This window comes from Impatiens glandulifera, chromosome 5 (genome assembly GCF_907164915.1).
Source record: "Impatiens glandulifera chromosome 5, dImpGla2.1, whole genome shotgun sequence".
Taxonomy (NCBI): Eukaryota; Viridiplantae; Streptophyta; class Magnoliopsida; order Ericales; family Balsaminaceae; genus Impatiens; species Impatiens glandulifera.
This window is the reverse complement of record NC_061866.1, coordinates 10,016,723-10,038,945: the sequence shown is the minus strand read 5'-3', so window position 1 is coordinate 10,038,945 and position 22,223 is coordinate 10,016,723. Positions and strand designations below refer to the sequence as shown.

Here is a 22,223-nt window from a genome sequence, read left to right as displayed (position 1 = left end):
TAATATTATTTAAGTTAAAATATAAAGTTAGATAAAATAATAGTTTCATTACAAAATATATATATATATATAAAATAAAACAATATTTTATTAAAAAAAAATTTAATATATTTAATTATGTTTATTAGTGTAAACTAAAAAATATGTACACATGTTGTCCCAAAGATAATATGTCTCTGTTTCATATGAGAGAAAGATAGTGGAGAGAGGAAAGATAAAATTGAATATTAAAATAGAATGTTATATATATAATTTTTTAGGATTTAGAATTTAGAATTTAAGGTTTATAAGTTAGGGTTTAGGGTTTGGAATTTAGGATTTAGGGTTTATTTTATATATATATAATTTTTTATTTGTCTAATTTATCAAAATTACGATCGTTTTGATAAATGAGACGGTAAGGGACGGCTTCACTTGGGACAACAGATCTCTCCCTATATAAATATAAACAAAGAAAAATGGTATCATACACACCATTAGAAGTATAATTGACTATTAGTTATTCCAAGTGTCTTGTTTTGTGAGATGTGTTACATGCTACATTCACTTTGTAACATCATATCTCACCCTTATATATAAAAATGAAAGATTATGAGTATCATTCCATTATTAGATTCTTGATAAGATTACATATCAAACATAATAATAGACAAATAAGGTAAAATTTATTTATGGGTTGATATGTTTCAAAACTGACATAATCTATCTGGTTATGTGTTCAACGAAAGAATCAACCTCCAAACGCGTAGCACCACCTTCTTCAACCGCTTTTCTCAAACTCAAACCAATTTCCTTCGCCCTTTCCCTCTTAATCGCTCCTTCTTCAGAAACCATCATCTCTTCAATCGCCTCCTTAATCAAAACCGAACCCACCAAAACCCCATCACATTCCTTAACCGCAACACCAGCATTAAGCATCTCGGTCACAAGCATAGCATTATACGGTTGTTCAGAATGCATCGGCCAAGCCACAATCGGAACCCCCATACTCAAACTCTCCATACACGAATTCCAACCGCAATGACTCATAAACGCTCCAATCGAACCATGACCCAATATCTCAACTTGCGGTGCCCAATCTCGTGTAACCATTCCTATTCCCTTCACACTCTCTTCAAACCCATCTGGCAATCCACTTTTCCTATCTCCATGATCATCGCTAAATATATTTCCCCTTTCCGCATCTCTCAAAACCCAGAGAAATCTCTGTTTGCTCTGTTTAAGACCTATAGCAAGTTCCTTCACCTGTTCAGCCACCATTGAAGTTGTCGATCCAAATGAAACGAATAAAACAGACTTCCTCGGCTGTTTGTCTAGCCACAGAAGACAATTGTTATTATTAATCATCATCTCGTCGGTCGCTCTAATCACCGGATTCAACGGCGCAACAGCCCATTGTTTCTTATCCTTTAGTAAATCAAGATAGGATCTTTCCAATGTTCTACACGTATTGATTAAATCCCCACTCTTAAGATCTGCAAAAGGAGACTGTAATGACACGAATTTCATTATCTCCGGCGTGACAGTTTCTGCAATCGGTTGTAAAGTAATATTACTTTGATTGAGTATACAGTGAAGACTGAAGGCCGATATGCAGGAGAAAGAGTAGGATTCTGCGTTTGGAATGGTGGTGATATCTTGAATGACGTACGCCATATTTGTGTCGTTGATAACGACGACCCTTTTAGATGAAGAGGAGAGTTGGCGCAAGAGGCCGGCGGTTGGGTGGCGTAATTCTAAGCAGACATCCAAACAGGGTTGGAGATGAGATGGGAATTTTAGGGTTGAATTTGGATTGGGTGGTGGAGAATGGAAAGGTGGCATGGGTAATTCGATGAAATTGAGGTGGGTTATTGAAGATGTGTTTTTTCCGTTGTAACGTAGCTTGGCTTGGCGGCAGTGGACGGCGGAGGTGGCGTAGTAGACCGGGATTTTGTAGGAGGAGATGAGGTGGGCGAGCTGTAAAGCTTGGTTTAGATGGCTTTGAAATAATAAGGGTACGACCACCACCACCACGGCGGCGACGGCGGCGGCGGCGGGAGGATTTTCTTGGTGGATGGAGGCCATTGATGTGTACTTGTGTGGAAGGAAAAGAGTCTTTTAACTCTATACTCTTTTATAACCAAAAGAGAAAGAGCTTGGGTTGATTGCAGCCATTTTTTAACCTTATATTAAAAAAATTTGTTTTTTAGAATGATTATTTGAGGCTCTCGAATTTAAGTCATTTTAGAAATTTAAATTTTATTTATGTTGTTTTATTTAAATTTATCATTTTTTTATTAGTTTGTCAATTTTTAAAATAAAATAATACTATAAATATTTAAAATGTATTTTTGAGATTTACGAATTTGAATTTGTCGGAGTGACTAAAAAAAATGTAATATGAAGAAAGATTTAAAAAAAAACTTAAAGAGAGAGATTTTGTATTTATTTTTAAAATAAACTTGTAACGACATGACTTGGTGTACGGTTACCAATTTGGACGTAAAAGTATTTTTTTTATAGATATACGCGTTTTAAACTATCGGACAATGTTAAAAAAAATGTGTAATTAGTGAAAATAATTCGAAAAAAAATAATTTTTAATTTTAAAAATATGATAAATTAAGTAAGAGATGAATAATAATATGTAAAAGAAAGATATACTTAATTCGTTTGTGATAAAATCTTAAATGTCTAAAATTCTAATAGTTTAAGTCTCGTATGACACAATTTAAAATTCGAAAAATATTTGATAAAAAACAATTCATTTTCGAGGCTCATATAGCAATTGGACTTTTCTATTTTAAAACTTGTTTGTTTGTTTTTATACGTGGTTTGCTACTAATGTTTGTGTTTGTGACACGTTCGAAAATAATTCTAAGCTTGGAGTTAAAGTTGAGTTTGAATTTTCACTTTGAAACTTTGAAATAATTTATGAATATGTTATTATGTTTGGTTTGATAAATCTAATTTTAAATGATATATAAATATTTTTACAACATGATAAATTCAGGCGAAATAGTAAAACTTTGTAGTTTTCAAGTAAAGATTTTTTTTTACTTTAATTGAAGTAGTTAATGATTCAAGTAAGAATTTGTTTTTTACTTTAATTGAAGTAGTTAATGATGTCATGATTGTTATTTTATTTGTGTGATTATGTTAACAAATAATACATAATATCATTTCAATTTGAACATTCTTAATATCATTTCAAGATTTTTTTAAACGAATGTTACAATAAAATAATATATATATATATATATACGTTGAAATTTTCTTGGCGGTGGTGATGGTGGCCATTGATATCTGCTTGTGTGGTCCAAAGTTTTAACCCTAACTCTAAATTATAATCAGAGTTTGGGTTGATTACAGCCATTTATTAACTTTATATTTCACTTTCATTTGATAATGTCAGAAATTTAAATTGCATTTATGTCGTCTTATTCTTATATTTATTTTTCTTTTTCTAATTATTATTTATGACTTAAATTTAAGTCATTTTCATCAAAATAATGTCAAAATTTTAAATTGCATTTATGTTAGTCTTATTTTTTTATGTATCATTCTTCTAATTAACTATGAAGATGGACCGGAGATAAAAATATAAATAAAATAATTAATAAAAAATTAATAAAAAAAATAATGAAATTTATTCAATGTTTAAAATTCTTAAAAAAATCACGAATAATATATTAAAATAAAAAATATAATACTCTTATTTCACATTTTATTCACTTCAGTAAACAACTTATCTTCTCACATATGTCATCACATATTCATATATTGGTATAAATGAATTGAAATAATGCTAGAGGAAATACCCGTTTGAGAGCTATAAGTTTATAATATTTTTTATGTTGTGAATTTGTGATATTGAGATATTCTTCGATATAAAATATTAGCTTATTAATATTAATGTTAAATATTATGTAAAGATGATAGTCCGGTGATTCATGTTGTTGGAACGGATTGTTTTGAGAATAACCGAATATATGATTTGAATATTCAATATTGTGGTTGCTAGATTTTATATTTGGATTGAAATGTTGTATGTTGACATGATGTTCTTAATGTTATTAACTTTTTATAAACATATTTAGTGTAATCGTTGTTTTGATAATAGAATTATTGATATTTTGTGTAATATTAATTTAATTGACAAATTATTGAGTTTAATTAGTATTTATTTGATTATTTTTGTATAAGTCTAAGAAGTTATATATATAATTTATATATTAATATATTTAAATTTATTTAAAAATAAAATAAAAATTAAATTCGGTCTAACCAGTGGTTCAACCGGTTGAAAGTTCGCCAAAAATCCTGAAATTATTAACCGACAAAATTTGAAGTGATTATAAATAGTTGAGTAAATAGGTCTAAATGATTTTTTTTTTGGATAATTCATACATTTTTGATGATCTTGGACAAGTAAATTCGTTTTTAACTTGATTAATCTCTCATAATAATATAATAATACTAAAATTGATATATAATTTATATATGTATAATGATACTTAATTTTTAAAGTGTCCGGATTGTCGGGTCGAGAGCTGTGGTTAATTTGGATATATATGTGAGAGTATATGAATACTTGAGTCGGATTGTGGGTTGACCCGCCCATAAACTTAAAACGCTTAAAAATAAAATTAAAAATGCTAAAGGTATGGTTTGAACTTACAACCTAACAAAAACAAGTACAACTCTTTAACTAACTAAGCTAATAATACTTTATATTTTAAATTCAATACCAAATTTGATAAACACGGGACATTTTAACAATATAAGTTCAACTTTTTAACTAACTAATCTATATATGTATAATGATACTTAATTTTTAAAGTGTCCAGCTGTGGTTAATTTTAATATATATGTGAGAGTATATGAATACTTAGATCGGATTGTGAGTTGACCTGCCCATAAACTCAAAACGCTTAAAAATAAAATTAAAAATGCTAAATGTAATGGTTCGAACTTGCAACCTAACAAAAACAAGTACAATCTTTTAACCAATTAGACTAATAACACTTTATATTTTAAATTCAACACCAAATTTGATGAACGCGAGACATTTTAACAATATAAGTTCAACTTTTTAACTAACTAATCTATATATATAATGATGCTTAATTTTTAAAGTGTTCGGATTGCCGGGTAGAGAGTTGTGGTTAATTTGGATATATTTGAGAGTAAATGAATATTTGAGTCGGATTGTAGGTTGACCGGCCCATAAACATTTTTACCGTAATATTTTTTTCTCAGTTTTTATATTATTACTCGTGCAAATGCACGGAATACATACTAGTTATATTTTAATTGCAATAATATATATAATAGGCATCTGTTTGGTAAGAAGTATTAACACTTTAGTTATAGTACAATTATATTTACAATAAAATGTATTAATTGTTTGATTGGATAATCGGTATAATTTATACCTTAAACTAGGTATAAAACTGTAACTACCTCCACCGGTTACAAACCTTTACTAAATTTTTAATCCATGATTACCCTCATATCTATTTTAATTATATTTTATTTGCATAACACTTATTTGTTCTTTATCCTTTATCATTTTTCCTCTCCTTCTCTTTCATCTTTCATTACTTCATCTCAGCAAAAATAATATAGTGTTGGTTAAATTATTAATTATTTATAAATATTTATATAATTATAAGGATTAAATTTTTATATATAAAATAATATAATCATATAATAATATTATTTATTTAAAAAATACATTTATATAATAATTATATATTTTTTTTATTAATTTCAATATAATTAATAATAAAAATACATATAAAATAAATATATTAATTTTAATATGATTAATAATACAAACTACCTATAAAATAAATATTAAAATAATAATTCAAAATAATTTATATAAATATAACGCTAAAATAATTTTTTTTTTTTACACTTTTTACTATTTTTATACTACCAACCAAACATAAAATAATAAAATTTATATAATTTATTACTTATTTTATATTCTCAACCAAACACTATTAACTTATATAATTTATACCTTTTAATACTTCTTTACAATTTATAACTCTTACAACTTATACCTACATAACTAATACTACATAGTAGAATAAATTTAAAAGGTTGAACCCATAAAAGTCCATATGACCTAGGGTTGGCCCGAAAATTGGGTATGCAAAACAAAAATTTTGTTTTATTTTTTATTTAACTGATTATATATATTAAAAATCAATAATTTTGTATTATATTTAATATAAATAGTTTAGTTTAATTTATTAAATGATATAATTGAATAAAAAAAAAAAGTTGAAGAGTAGAATTTGTATACTTTAGTTGTTTGTTTATGTATTCTTGGTTCTTTTCTAATCAGATGTTAAGATGTTGTAGGTTAGTTTGATTATTTTAATTAAAATAGAGTTGGTTTAATTTTGATAATTGACTATCTCATTTTCTTTTAGTTCTTTTATGAAAGGAAATGACTTTAAAATATATTTTTTTTTGTTTTCTAAAGGGTTTAGAATCAAATCTTTCTTATATATTTTTATAATATTTTTGGGACCCCTTAGATTGAGAAGATCTTGCAGGTATGGGTTGCATTACCCTATCCCTAAGGTGAGGCTCACTATTGCCTAAACAACTCTTTAAAAATAATTTTAACATTGTAATATTATATTATTTTAAATCATTTTGAAAAACACACTATTTACTTTTAAAAATAAAATAAAATCATTTAAGATGGTAAGAGTGTAAGGGGGACAATGGTGGATCCGAGTGGACTACATTTACCATTAAATGCCTAATTTTATTTTGAATACATTTTTTTACTATTTCACTCATTCAATTCTCACTCATTCAGTTTCATCAGATAATATGGTATACGTTATATATTTTCTTAAAAATAAAAAATATTTGATAAGATTATACGAACAAATTTTATAATATTATATATTATAACACAATAAAAATTTATATTATTATAAAAAATAAACTCAAAACTTTTATAAGATATGAAGAATAAATAAATATATTTGTGATGTAATAATTTTATTTATTAATTTTTGGTTAAATCGTGAAAAAATCTCACATAACAAAAGTAAAATTCAGATAGAAAATTAAGAGGGTTGCAATCGCTATAATGTGCATCTCAAACTCAACATTTAAAAAAAAATAACAATAACTGAAAGGCTACTTATGAAAATAAAATAAAATAAAATTTAAAAATATTATTATTATTATTATATATAAAATAATAATACAAAGGATATATTTTAAATATAAAATTTATTATTATTATTATTTATTATTTATTATTTAAATTTTTTAATCTAATTAAATAATATATTTTCTTATTAAAATAAAATAACTTTCAATATATATATTTTTTAATTATAACAAAATACTAAAGAGTAAAGACCTCATTTATATTACATAAAGAAATAATAATAATTTATTTATATAATTATTCCAATTTCCAACCACACGTCTTCACCCGGTCATTGATGAAACAATTGAACCGACCGGTTCAGCAAACACGTGTTATCGAGAAGCTTGACGGTGGAGATTGAGACACGTAGTCAGTTATAGAATGACTTGGCTATACTCGCTTCAGAAAATATTAGCCCTAGAATATTCCTACATCACAAGAACTTAGTCAATTGGATCATTCTCTTTCTTCCTCCCACCAAAATCCACACAAACCCTCACAAATCTAGAGCGAGATACAGAAATTCCCGCTTTCTACTGCAATTACATGGATATCTTGCCTAATATTTCAACTCAATTTCTATCTCAATTCTCTATTGATTCTCATATCTCTCGTTTCATCTACTTTTCAAATTCTTTTCATCTCTTAATTTCTAGTCAACCTTGTCAATCGTGTTAGCGTCTGTGGATAGAAGAGGCGGTCGTGGTGGTGGTGGTGTTAGCGATGGGAAAACGTAAGTCTTTGATAATTACTCCTTGATTGTAGAGTTGCGTGTCTTAGTTTTGTGTGGTTTTTACTTCTACAGGTAGTTCACAACGTAGGAACGTAGCTCTGTTGGATACAGACGACGATGATAGTGTTAGCTCGTCGTCTACTATGCGATCAGATCAGATGTTGTATGGAAGTGAAGAAATGCAGGTGGTGGATAAAGATGGATTGCTTGATCAGTATCTAGATGCTTTGTATGAGAAAAGGTACTAACTTTTTAGTCTTGTGAGTGATTTTCATGAATGGGTAAAAAAAAAGATTTGTTCTTAGTTAGCAGTTATAAGTCATTCAAATTTGGTGGAGTTGAGAGTACAATGAATGAATTTGATAATATGGTAGTCATTTCTTACTGATATGATATTGTTGTTCCCTTACTTTGTGAAGGAGTTCCACAAGAGAGAAGGCTCTGTCAGCTATTATTGAGAGTTTCAACAGCGAATTGCAGCACGAATTTGTCGATAAGAAGTGAGACCATTTTGTTCCGTCTGTTGATTTCATTGATTAAAATTCTGTTGAGGGTGATTCTTGTTTTATTCATATGAAATGTATGGTATACTTGAATGATTTTCTTACATAAAATTTTATGTGAAACAAAAATTATAATCGATATTTTCGACAGGATGAAGATTCTAGTTGAGGCTTATAGTTCCTGATTTATAGTTCACATGCTAAGTGTATATACATTTCTTTTGATTTTCCTCAGGTTTGCCACACTGTTACATCAATGCTTAAATTGTATCAAACGAGGTTCAGCAAAGGAGATATATTTAGCCTCGCATGTCATTGGTTGGTGACTCTCTTCATATTGACTAAACTTTCCTAAATTACAGTTATTCATAGAATGGTTCTTTCCATGTCCTTCACTGAATAGGACGTTTGGCTCTTACGACTGGACCCGGGGAAAAAGCTCAAGAAATATTGCAAGAATCATTAACTCCTATATCTCAAGCTCTTAAAAGTGGGTTTGAGGCAGCCAAGACATGTTCGGTAGGGGATGAAGTTTTGAGATTTCCAAAATTATATCTGCTCCTCAGTCTATTCTGATGCATAAATTCCATGGATAATTTTGCAGTTACTTGAGTGCTTGGCTTTAATAACATTTGTTGGTGGTAATGAACCAGAACAAACAGAGTCATCCATGCAGTTAATGTGGCAAGTGGTTCATCCAAAGCTGAGTAGCAATGTGGGTATCTTGTGGTATTCATTATATTTAAATTGATGCATGTTCTATAATGCGTTACCAGTTGGATGTATCACTAAGAAAATTTAACATTACAATGAGAATGTGCTTATGAGTGGTTTTGCTGATCTCCTATATTTCTTAGGGATGCTCAACTTGAACGTAACTCACAAAATACTACAATATTTGACATACAATTGTCACTACTTCTTTTCTGTAACTTGCTTATCTGCAGCTAGTCTAGTATGTCAGTCTTCTGAGATGTCTTAGCATTTCTTTTGGCGATAAAAACAGGCTCATTGAGTTATTGATTAGGATTTTATGATAATGTTCTCGCATTCAAAGATATGCTCTTATGTCAATAAATAAAATTAGGGTTTATTTTATTTCCCTGAAAATAACCTTATTTGAGAAAAAAAAGTGGATTATTTCCAAATAACCCTACATCAAACATGATAGCAGTCAATTCCTTGTTCATCCAATTTATATTGGTGATTATTAGTATTTACACTTTTTGATTGATGCAAAGGTAAATGATAACTTAATATTTTGTTGTGATCGACATGGATTTTATATATGATTTGGAGTCTATTTGTGAACTTCCATCTGATCACATTGTAAATATTTTCTCTTCATCATTTGCATTATTGTAATGAGCTAGCTAGGCTGACAATTGACATTACAATGTATTTTCTCAGGTTGTGGCGACTAAACCTTCAATGGCTGTGATAACAGGAATGGTGACCTCTTGGTCATTTCTTCTGACTACCATGGATGGCCAGACTCTTGATTCTAAAACTTGGCAAGGGTACATAGACTTATTCCTTGTTATTGTTATTTTCGATTTTTTATGTGGACATGTGCATGTTCATGTTTGAATTAGTCATGTTGATCCTATGGTGATTTGTTGTTTCAATACATAATGAATTTGTAGTTGGATTTTCTGATGTGATGGCCTCATTTGAATACACTTCTTGTTTTTGTATCTGAAAATGTTTGGATACTAAATTTAGTAAGAGATAGGTTGAGAAATTTATTTAAGTTTTCGTATTGGCAATGTTTTCCGGACAATAAGTGCTTCCAAATGGGGCACCGGGTTTATCCATATACTTCTATTTGAAGGCTAACTTTTATATGTGAATATGTTGACAGGTCCATTTCTTACTTGTCCACCTTATTAGAGAAGGACGATAGGTCCTTGCGCATAGCAGCTGGTGAATCACTTGCTACAATCTTTGAGATTGGGAACTTGGAGAAATTCTGCAGCGAGGCGAAGGGGAATAGTGATAGCTCCCTTCAGGAAATAAAGGAGTATGCACATATCCAGGGCATGCGAGTAAAAATCTTGAATCAAGTACGAAACCTTGCTGTTGAAGCAGGTGGTAAAGGTTCTGCCAAGAAAGACCTGAACAGTCAAAGGAACTCATTTAGGGACATTCTGGAATTCCTTGAGGATGGTTATACTCCAGAAACTTCTACAAAAATTGGCGGGGAATCACTAAGGACGTCGACATGGTCGCAATTGATTCAGGTTTGTGTTCTCTTTATTTTAGGTAGTCCTATAGTTTGTCAAAATTTACTCATCTCCCTTGTATATTTCCTTGTTCTGGCAGTTAAACTTCATGAAACATTTTCTTGGAGGAGGATTCGTCAAGCACATGCAGGTTCGTTTTATTACCTGGAGCTTGTTTGATGTAGGGTTATTTTGAAATAACCCAACTTTTCTAAAGAAAATAAACTGTTTGATGAAAAGTGTTTTATTTGGGTTACATGACTAGTTTATCTCTGTATTTGATATTTTCAAATGTTATAAAAATAAAGTATGTGTAATTTGGTAATTAGTTTGAAATGATGGGATAATAATCCTTCATCAAAGAAGGTCCTGTTGTTTTCATCTTTTATTTGAAATCTCGCGTTGTTTGATCCTTTGAATACATCATATAACAACAGGAGAACGAGTTTCTTCATGATGTATTTGGGTTCCTGCCCAAAAAGAAGCAGCTTAATGATCAACATTTGAACTCTGCTACCAAGGTAAGATAACCTTCACTTCCTAATCTAGGCCATTCTTAGTTATTTAATACAGGTGTATTCATCCTCTTTTAATAAGAAATTGGAATTTCCTTACAGAAATTTGATGGTTCTTTAATGTGTTCACCTTTTGTGAATGATGAACTACTAATGTTTTGTTGGATTCATCTTTTCTTGGTCCCACTACCAATTATAGAACATAGTATTTGGAAATTATCAGGATCTATGTCACAATCACGGTCCCATAAAGAAATAGCAATGTTAAAATTGAAAATATTTTTTTCATTTGGTATATATTTTCTCATATGATGGTCAACCTGGCAGAAGTTGATAACAAAAAAGCCCACAGTGTGGGAAGAACATTTTTTTTGTGAATAAAAGATGACAATCTTGGTATTTTCTTCTTTCACTTATAAATTCTATAACGTTCTTGATCTCTCCCAATTAGATCGGGAGCAAATGTCTATGAAAATAATAGCTTTGATTTAAGAAAAGGTCTAGGATAACAATATAGTATATTTCCAGGGTTACATTGTTGCTTAGTCCTTTTTATGAAGGATGCTTCAGAACAAGGGCGTGTTTCATCTTAGTTTGTTTTGAAATAAACTGAAAGTGAATTATATAGGTTATTTGGGTCAAATTACCAAAATATCCTTAGAATTTTCAAAAATATTATCAATAATATAGCAACGGTATTCTTGTATTTTAGTTGATTTGAATGATTCGGTTCTTCATACTAAATCAGTTTGGTTCCTCTTCTTGTTTTGCCTCAGAGATGGTATAAGTCGCCAAACTCGGCCCTCAACAAGGCAAGAACTCAGTCATTAAACAAGCAGAGAATGCAGTCTCAGGTAACGTTTTGATATTGGTGTCTGAGGCTAGTTATTTTAATTTAAAAGTAATATTTTCCCGAGCATAGACTAAGGTCCGTGGCCCAGTTCAAGATTGCATTTTTGGCTCGTTTCGATATTGGTGTCTTGAGGCGCATACTTTTGATAAAACTTGTTTGATGAAAAAGTTGATTATTTGTGTTAAATAACTGAAGTATTGGAATGATTTGAATTATGATAGGATAAGGGATGATTTGATATATTATTTTTCCAAATTGCAGGATCGGAATGTGGGTCACTTTGCTGTCGGTTTCTCGGATGAGTAGTATGTTTCATTCATCTGGCCGGAATGATTACAAAGCTAATGCGCGATGTTGTATACTACAAATTCTTTGGACACAAGACCATCACCACCCCCCCTCATTTGAGTGCACCATTTCATTACTGGAGTGGCTAATAATAATAATCATGTGTTATGAATTTTTCATTGCTGGTTTACCATTCGATGATTGTCGATGGAGTATACACTATTATTCTGATTTTGTCGGTTCACACGATGTGGTGGAAGGTTTCTTAATTATAACATATCTTTATATTATTGGTGTTTTTTTCTCTTATCCATGTTATTCTTACTTTATTTCTTGACTGGGATAGAGATGAAAATATGTTGGACTACTTGTAGTAGCAAATACTAATTGTGGAATAAAAGTTCAGTCTGATAGAGGCTAATTGACTAGAAGAATGTAAGTGGCATGAATTATTATTGTGATATTTTTTTATTTTTAATAATAATTTAGTTTTGAGAGAAAATATAATAATTTAATTTTTTTACCATATATTTATCTTCTTTTATATATAATAATGAGAGTAAGATAGGAGTTTTATTTGACCAAATAGGATCGTCTAGTTCCTAACCAAATAGGATCGTCTAAAATATCTTTAGAGGTCCTAACCAAATAGGATCGTCTAAAATATCTTTAGAGGGAATAAGACTAAGCGGATTGAAAACCGATTTGTGAATAAGTGATTGTCGGACAAAGAATATCTTTATTGAACTCATAATTCATTAATCTGTTCAATTATTTGATAACCAGGGTCATTATTTAATAAATTGAAGTGAGATGGTCATCAAAACCGTGGTAAACTTTTCAAATTCAGAAAAGAAAAAAAAAACCAATAATACAGAAAAATATAGCAATAAGTTTCATCCATCCACATAGAATCAATCAACCACTATTATTGTTATTGAGTTACAAATGTAACAAACAAAATACAAACCAAAATGTGCAATATATATAGACATGTAAAATAGTTTCCTGCTTACAGAAAGATTTCTCAACAAAAACCACTTGTTATTCTATATTAAGTAATAATAAACATAAATATATGAAATATTTGCTGCCTGCAAAATCAATTCATATCATCCCTCAATTCAATAATAATATACCAAAATGGATTGGACTAATTCTATGTGTATTATTATTATTATTAGTTAATGACCACTTACTGAAGACATATGCTTCTTCATAGCTCTATCTCTTCTATAATGATTTCTTCCTCCTCTTCCACCCCTTCCCCTAAAACTCCCCCTTCCTCCCGCCTCCGGTACCTCCGAACCCTCGTCCTGTCGTTCTTCGTTTGCTTCACTCAGCTTCTTAACTGCACCTAACGGTATATTACCACCTTGCCCCAACCCATGTATCATTTCTTTCTGAGCTTGGTTTACTATAGCAGCTTCATTCTGATTAGCAACAGCAATTGACCCTGACACTTTATAACTGTAATTCTTCCCATCTTTCACATAGAACTGGGGAGTTTTTCGTGAATTCCATTTGGAATCAGATGGATTTGCTTGGATTGGAAGTGATTCGGGTTCTTCGAAACCTGAATCCACAATTCCTAAACCGAGGTCATCGAAAGAGTCGTCGTATTCGTCGTCGTACTCTAGTTGTGAAGCTAAAGCTGCAGTTTTTGCTAAATCTCTTCCATCCCTGGTGTTTAGGGTCTCAGAATTGAATCCTTTCCTGACGAATCTTCCAGCTGAAGATCCTGACGAAATGGAGGGCCCGTTTGTATGGGACGATGATTTACTCGTATGTGTATCTGAAGGTTCCACTAATATTCCTTTACCTTTGTCTTTTCGGTTTGTAGTAGGGGCGGATTTGGGAGGAGGGTGATGAATTGTGTCTAGAGATGTGTCAAGTGATTGAAGATCTTTGTGAAGGGTTCCGTCGAGGATTCTTTGGATTACTTCTTCGGGATTTTGGTTATATACTTCAAGACATGCGGAGAGAAACCCTTTACCGTAATCTGGGAAAAGGTCTTTTATTTGGCTGATTTTGGACTCGATAATTGCAGTATCCTCTTCGTTTATCTGGGGATTGCTGCTCGTAGGTGTCGGAGTTGGAATAGGCATTGACTTCATATTGGTTTCAGAAAAAGGATGGTTGACTAACCCGAAAATATAATGAATTTGTGTATCCTCCATCACAATCCAACCTGATTCAATAGTTGTATGAACATTAATTATATCTACATATAGTATAATATCAAGAATATGAAATTAATGAATATGAGATTGCAATTCTGTAACTGAGGGGTTGTTTGATACAGATATTTTCTTTTTAAAAAAATGATCTGATTATTTTGGCAAAAAAAAGCCATGAAAATAGATAATTTTGGGTTAAATGACTAAAATAGCAAAATGCCTTTCCTTTTTAATTTGTGATCAAAACCTGGAACAGGCTAGCACGACCCCCACTTAAATCAGGGTGGTCCGAGTGGAAATCAAACCTAAGACCATTTGGACTCTTAGGCAAGATTCTTGTTACAAAAATAAAGTAGGGTAATTTTGTTGTTGATGAATTGATACGGGGTTATGTAGATCAATCAAGACCCTAAAAGACTCCTCGTATTAAATTAATAAAATTTATCAAATAAAATAATTGAACTTAACTTGATTGATGAGTTGTAACAATGAACAACGTTAAGATCACTTGTTCAAGAATCAAGACTTAGTACAAACATTTCTACTATTTGAAGCTGCATTCACTTCAATTCTATTAAATATTTGAAATTTCAACAAACAATCCCTTATAAGTTTTAAATTGGCCTAACCCACTTTCCTCTTTTTTGGCCTTCCTTTTCCGGAGAAGGTCAAAGGAAAAGATTTCAAAAGATAAGTGGAGAGATGGGAAACAAAGAAGCGCCAAAAGAGAAAGGCAAGTGGGTCCAATTGAATTTTAAACAAATAAAGGGTTGTTTGTTTAAATTTCATAACAGTGTTAATATGAAAACCGGCAAAAATCTCGTTTTCATCCATAACAGAAGTTTAGCAAGCGAATTAATGCAGATGCAACTCAGCGAGCAAAACAAACTTGTTTGTTGTTTCCCTTGAAAATATATGTAATAATATCATCAGTTTAATATACTCATGAATAATACCTGCACTCTGCAATTCCTGTATTCTCTCTGTTATCTTAAAATGTTTTTCAATATTCTGTAGGAGTGTTCCTCTTCTTTGGCCTTCTTCCACATTTGGGTATCCTTCGCCAATTTCCCTAAACGTCTGAACCAAAATGTCGGATCTTACCATTGGATCTTCTACATTAGCTGGGTACATCTTTGTAATGGCAGGAAGATTATAACAGCCATCAAATACTTCACCAGAAAGATAGCAAGTACTCAGTAACTTCCATGCTAAATCCACCATTCGTTTTGATAGCATTTTCAAACTTAGAACTGCGTCATGTTTCTCCTGGACATCTTCTCTTGAAGAGAGAACTTTGAAACCCTTTTGCAAAGATGGAAGCAGTACATCGTGTAGTCTTGTGAGGGTATTGAGCAAGTCTTCATTTCCATAGCTTCATAATTAACAAAGAAAGGGCACTGAAAAGTTAGTTGTTTCCTTGCTACAGCATAAGGAGACGAAGACAGTGTTTAACAGCTTATCCGATCTAAATGACTAAGTGCTTATTTGAATTAAGTTAATTTAAAATCACTTAATTACTTATTTTCAACTCAAATTAAGGCACAAAAATATTAAGCTAAAAAGCTTGCTTAATTTGGTAAGCTATGTATGACTTAACTAGGTAATATAGTAAGAGCATCCAAAAGACAATTTTAACCATATTAAATTTATCAAATTACGTAACTTTAACGACTTTTCCAATATTAGTTCCACATTTATCGGATCAACTTACAAGTAATTAAAATTTAGATACTTTCGTATGATTTATTAAGAGTTCATTTTTTTGACTCTTAACTCAATGGGACACTTAAAAATATAGTATTTATCATTTTTTGTTTAATAAATCGCACCAGAAGAATATGAAAATAATTGTCTGATACCTCAATTCGACGGGGCAGGAGAAAATTACTGCAGCAGGCTTGTATGCACTGACAAAAGCATCCATGGATACAATAGAATCATTGAGGAAGTCCATTACCTATGGAAAAACAGAACACATTATTCAATGACTAGTGAAACTGAAATTGTAGATAGAGCAGGAGAGGGAGAGAGATCAAGATGACAAACGATTGTACCATACTATGATAATATACTTATCCTATTTCTTCCAAGAAAAACCAAGTGACAGTTCCGAGAATATACAACAGACAAAAAAGAGAGGAAGTTACAGACCTCCAAATAGTCTGAACTTAGGTGACTTGATCCACCATCTTCCTTGCCATGAGAAGAAAGTAAAACCTGTATGAAAAACAGATGATAACACAATCAACCATTCAATTCTCATCTTTAGCTTTTTGTCTGATAAGTAAAACATAATGAGCCTATTTGAACACTTGTATTTTGTCACAATCACAAATCATAATCGCATTAGAAAATTGAGGAAGATAGAAATGGAAGTGATTCTCTTTTTACGTTTGATATAAGTTTCTATTGGGATCATCATCTATATTATAATGTGCTTCATTTTTATTTCTTAGTTTGGTATACAAAATATTTTCTAGATCCCGATGCAGGTTATACGGTGTTGGCTTCATTTGGTATAGAGATTATTTCTTTTTCGGGTCCACATTATTTTATAGATCGTTGTGATATTTTGCAAGCATAACAAATGTAGTTTTTTTCTGGATCATGATCCACATAAAAATCAAAGTAGGGACGTTTTAGTACATAAGTTAGTTAGGATATAAATAGAGTACACAAGTTAGTGAAGGATATAATTGGTATACTTGATTAATGATATGTATAAGAAGAAGAAGATGATAGTAGGCTTGTATAGAATATGACTGAATTGATATCGTTTGATATTTAATATAAGTTAGTAAATACCCTCTCATTCCCAATTCTCTCTAGGACTTATGCTTAATTCTCCCATTTAAGATTTTCAATTGTGACAAAAACTTAAAATATACTTCTTCATTACACTTTTACATCATCAAATTTAATCATACAAGTAGTTCACAGTTTTCATTGATTCACCAAATGACTTAATAATTTAATGGCATGCTAGATAAATTCAAGCAATATAGGCCATCTAGTTAAGAGAATATTCTCCCAATCTTGATAGAACAGATTCTCCAAGAAAATATAAATGTTCCTGAAATATTTACATTAAACAATACTTGGGGATTGTTTATTGTGGTTTATTTGGATTTAGTCCAAATAAATCACTATCCAGTATCCATTATCAATCACTTCCATAAAACCATTCAAATCATCTAACAAAATATCCTAACTTAAGGATATATTATTCATTTTGCCCAAAATAAACGAAATAAACCCCCTTTTACATCAAACGAGATTTTTTGGCAAAAAACCTAAGACTAAACAATCTCTTGGATAATACTAATACACAGTGATGACAATTTCAATACACTTAGCTAGCAAGCTTATTATAAATGCACTGTTATTCATAGTTCTTACAACACCAACTGCAAGTTTATTCACATTTATTGGAGTTGATCATTAAGATAAAAATGAGATTTGGATATAGGAAAACCAAATCTGGTAAGATAGCAACTTATGCACAGATAAAAACATATATATGCAGCAAACTCAAAAAATCCTCACTAGTTCCCTTTAGTAAGAAAGTAACCTCTAAAGATGCAGTACATCTTTGATACATGGTGTAGACAATATCCAGGAAATGAGTAATAACAGCAGTAAATTCATCTTGGATCCGAGGCTGAGCCTTAATAGCATTTGCAACCTGAAATACAATAGGTAAACCCCGCATATCAATTTGTTTCCAAATCTCCTCGCACAGAGGCAATGAAGAATGAAGAAAATATATGAGACACTAGAAAAAGGTTTGATATTCAGATGCTTACCAGTGATTGTGTCAGATTTTCATTCTCATGACCATATATGGCACAAATATCGAATAATTTTGGCAAATCGAGCAGCTTCTTTTCCTGCAAAAGAACTAAAGAAAAAAATGTGTAAACAATTTGTGTAAATATAAACCATGGTAATCAAATTGATTTGATGCATATAGGCTAAATAAAGATAAAGAACAAATCCTATATTCTAAGCAAACCGTAAGAAATTTAATCAAAATCACATTATATATACCAATAGAAGTGGCAATAGAGACAACTTTATTAATACAAACTTTAGCATTTCAAAAATAAAATAAATCACAATATTTTAGCAATACTTTTGTCTATTATCACAAAATTCATCTTCAAACCCAAGTTTTTGACATCTTCAGATCATGATTTTTCTGCATTACAAATCTATTAATGAAGAATACTCAATAGTAACATAATAGCTTTCACAATAAAATTAAAACAGAACACTGGTCTTTTAACATATAGATCTAAGAAACCTATCAAAGCTGGATTCCAGCACAAAAAAAAAGATGAAACAGATGTCACAACTTGAATAGAACCAATCAAAAACATATACAAAGGTATAGTAAATCAAATCATCCAATCCAAAATAAGAGAAGAGGCAGGCATAAGGGAATCACTAAGAAAATAGGATAAAGTACAGATGAAAAGACAATAAAAGATGAAGTAAGCAAATTAGTATTAACAAGATTATTAATATTACTACATGCTTAGCAATTTGATGTAAGCAACAGAACATATCAAAAAACCCTAAACCTAATCCTCTAATGTCTTGTAAAATTCAAAGAGATATTCTGTTGAGAGCCAATTTCATTACATGAAAAACAAGACTTTATAAAGATAAACACCAAAAGTTCTAAATAATTTAACTGGCACCTTATACCACTGGGAATCAAATTTTCTTGCTGATATTCCAACATTTTGCTAGAACTTCAAAATTGAGTGGTGAACAAAATAAAAAACAACTAATTGCTAGGCAGAATCTTCTATTGTCATTGTGTAAAAACAAAACAGAAATGTTCTGTAGTTAACTTCATGTGTTTTGAATGCCAGGGCATACATAATTTGCAAGTAACAGATGTATTTAACGCCCAATAAACCTAGAGATTTTTTTAGGAAGTTTATTTTTCAAAAGATCAATTTTTTTTTTTTAAAATAAGGGATATGAAATAGTTGTGTTGCTTGTGTGTATTGTCCATTATTCTCTTTGATTGTAGATCTTAGGCAGTTTTATATTTTATAAAAAAAAAACATATTAAGAAGAGTATATTAGTATTTTAGTTGATGATTTGAATGATGAAGTGATTGATGATCCCGATAAAGGGTTATTGAGATTAAACAAGGCCCTTCAGTGTTCAGAGATCTACACAATGATAAGTGTAAGATGGAAAGACAAAATTCCCACCTGCATGATCCTTCGGACTGAGGCTGTCAGCTGCCCTAGCGCCAGGATCCCTATGGGAAGATCTGCAAAAAGGAAACAGAAAAGGTAACCATCTAAACTACAGGAGCAAGAACCAAGGAACACAATTAAGAAAAGATCATCAAGTGAAAAGTTACATTCGATACAAGACCATGAAAACCCGTCTGCTCAACTCAATCTCCCCAACAATAACACCAGCAACAATTCCTTTTGCGCCTCGATATGGAAAATCATACCATCTACTCCTAAACTTCAGATAGCTATCCAAGAAATTGTGGAAGGAAGAGTCACTTGCCACTGAATTCAGAGAAAGTTAATGAACATCATAATCAACTGATGAATTGTTTTATATAAGACATAGCCAAAAAAACTAGTCCTTGATTCAAGTTAAAATTGTTAAAAAATTATACCTTCTCCCCAGAAATCCCTGGGATTCAATTTCAACAATCTAGAAAGTTCCTTATTTAGATGATCAACAATCCTCTGAGATTCAACAGTATCCATTCCGCCACTATTGGCACCCAAACCAGCCGCCACCGCCTCATCTTGGGGTAAGTAAAGAACAAAATTTCCCTTCTGCAGTCCATTTTCCCCTGAACCCAGAACCCCGCTGGAGGCTGAAGAAGGACGAGAATCGGATTGATTGGAAAATGATTGGCTGAGGGAACTGGAGAAGTTCGGATTTGGGAGCTCTGATTGTCCTGGGATTGAATTGGTGGAGTTGACGGACTTGGGTACGAATCTTCTTTGCGGTTTAGCAAAACCCTTGTTGCGAATCTCGTGCCTGTCGTTAGATTGAGAGTATCGATTCGACATTTTTGAAGATGCAGAGAAGAATTCTTTCTCTCAAGATGTGTCTACTCGTTCGACTGCCCTATTTAGTTTAGTGCCTGACTACCAAGAAGTAGAATATGCGTCTACGATCATAAGAATTTGAGAAAACCCTCAAACTTCTTTCTTAGGCTTAATTTTAACACTTATATTTTATAAAAATAATTACCCAACAAAACTGAAAATTAAAATTAAGACACCAATACTAAATTTGGAATAGTTACTCAGGATCACTTGAAAATTTATTTTCTAGAGAAGTAGATCCGATCAAAGAGTATTTTATACGTAAATATTTTCCTTATTAAATTATTAAATGGTTTGTCGCAGTTGACATAGACATTACTAAAATTTTCAGATTAGGAACTAAGTATTATAAGGTTATGCAAAATGGGGTTGGGCTATGTACATCCATAATTGGTACTCATGAAAATATATATTAAAAAAATAGAACAAAACAACATGGGAGACTGGATCAAGTTCTAGGATGGGCTTGAGTTTGAAGACTACTGACATAATTCCTTTGAATCTCGTATGCCCACAAAACCAATGGTAAAGGAGGTTTCTGGGATTGAGTTATATATATTTTTTATTTTAAGGGAAAGCGATAGAGAATTGGCTAAACTGATGGTACGGGAACCATAAGAAAGTCCTTTAGCTTCGGCTTCAATCCGTCTACCAGCACATGGGAGAATTGTTTGTTCTTCCTTAGAACAATCACAACAACATTATCATTCCATAACAACCAAATGTCACCACTTCGTCCAATGACTTTCATTCCACTCTATGCGATCTCGGAAATTCCATTTTTTATAACTCTATAATATTTACTTTTCTTTTGTTTATATCTAAGAATTAAAAAAAAAATAGGGCTTGAGATGCTTTTTATTTGGCAGTTTCTGGATGTTAAATAATGGGAAGCCTCTCATAGAGTATGTTCTTCTTGGTGTCCAAAATCTTCCTTGTTCCAAGCACTCACTCTCTCATTAAGGTGGCGATGACACGAACGTAGCATAAATTCTTCCAACATCTGCTGACAATATTTAAATTGGTTTAATAATATCTAAAAACTATTATACTCATAAATTCAAAATATTAAATTATATAATTTAATATATATTAAAAATTAATTAAAATGAATACTAATATATATTTTAACTGTATATTAAATTATAATGGTTAACGTAATATATATATATATATATATATATATATTTATATATATATATATATATATATTTATTAACTTGTATATTAAATTATAATTTGTTAAGTAATATATATAATTTTTTTTATTATTTATTTTATAATTAGTTTTAGATTAGAGATATATTACATTATAATCTTACAATGCTTGAAATTAATTTATTAACATTAAAAATATGATTAATTATGTTATTCCTATCCCGCTTATCTTCTGGTAAACTATTTGATTTAAAAGAAATTGTAAAATATTTCATGATTGTTATCGAATAATGCGTTTAATTTATAATTATTTTATTATAACAAAAAAATGTTTTATTGTGTAAACTAGTTAAGACAATTAAAGAACTCATTGATATTCTTAAAGATATTTATACTCGTTAAAATTTATTCTTTTTGTTTGATCATTGGTGAATTATTTTAATGTTTTTTTTTAATTTTTGTAATATTTTTGTCGTT

General features: G+C 30.6%; 3 protein-coding genes across 4 annotated transcripts; 1 reads left to right on the top strand and 2 right to left on the bottom strand.

The window, feature by feature from the left end:
* Window positions 1-702: 702 nt before the first annotated feature.
* LOC124938991 (zeatin O-glucosyltransferase-like) lies at window positions 703-2,067 on the bottom strand. Its single transcript, XM_047479511.1, has one exon. The coding sequence runs from the start codon at window positions 2,065-2,067 to the stop codon at window positions 703-705; it is 1,365 nt and encodes a 454-aa protein (XP_047335467.1).
* A 5,566-nt stretch (window positions 2,068-7,633) lies between these two features.
* On the top strand, window positions 7,634-12,606 carry LOC124938271 (interferon-related developmental regulator 1). The gene is made up of 12 exons (XM_047478688.1): window positions 7,634-7,913; window positions 7,986-8,154; window positions 8,333-8,413; window positions 8,652-8,734; window positions 8,820-8,935; window positions 9,021-9,131; window positions 9,827-9,936; window positions 10,281-10,659; window positions 10,742-10,792; window positions 11,079-11,162; window positions 11,933-12,010; window positions 12,271-12,606. The coding sequence occupies exons 1-12, from the start codon at window positions 7,904-7,906 to the stop codon at window positions 12,313-12,315; spliced, it is 1,317 nt and encodes a 438-aa protein (XP_047334644.1). The 5' UTR covers window positions 7,634-7,903; the 3' UTR covers window positions 12,316-12,606.
* Window positions 12,607-13,181: 575 nt separating this feature from the next.
* On the bottom strand, window positions 13,182-20,618 carry LOC124937791 (activating signal cointegrator 1 complex subunit 2). 2 transcript variants are annotated; one of them, XM_047478117.1, is made up of 9 exons: window positions 20,144-20,618; window positions 19,871-20,030; window positions 19,716-19,777; window positions 18,287-18,381; window positions 18,052-18,165; window positions 16,632-16,697; window positions 16,340-16,437; window positions 15,434-15,852; window positions 13,182-14,488 (listed from the first exon to the last, which is right to left on the bottom strand). In XM_047478117.1, the coding sequence occupies exons 1-9, from the start codon at window positions 20,547-20,549 to the stop codon at window positions 13,482-13,484; spliced, it is 2,427 nt and encodes an 808-aa protein (XP_047334073.1). In that variant the 5' UTR covers window positions 20,550-20,618; the 3' UTR covers window positions 13,182-13,481. The 2 variants fall into 2 exon arrangements, with proteins under 2 accessions (XP_047334073.1, XP_047334074.1); XM_047478118.1 differs by lacking the exons at window positions 19,871-20,030; window positions 20,144-20,618 and having other exon boundaries at window positions 18,287-18,370.
* Between the last annotated feature and the right edge of the window lie 1,605 nt (window positions 20,619-22,223).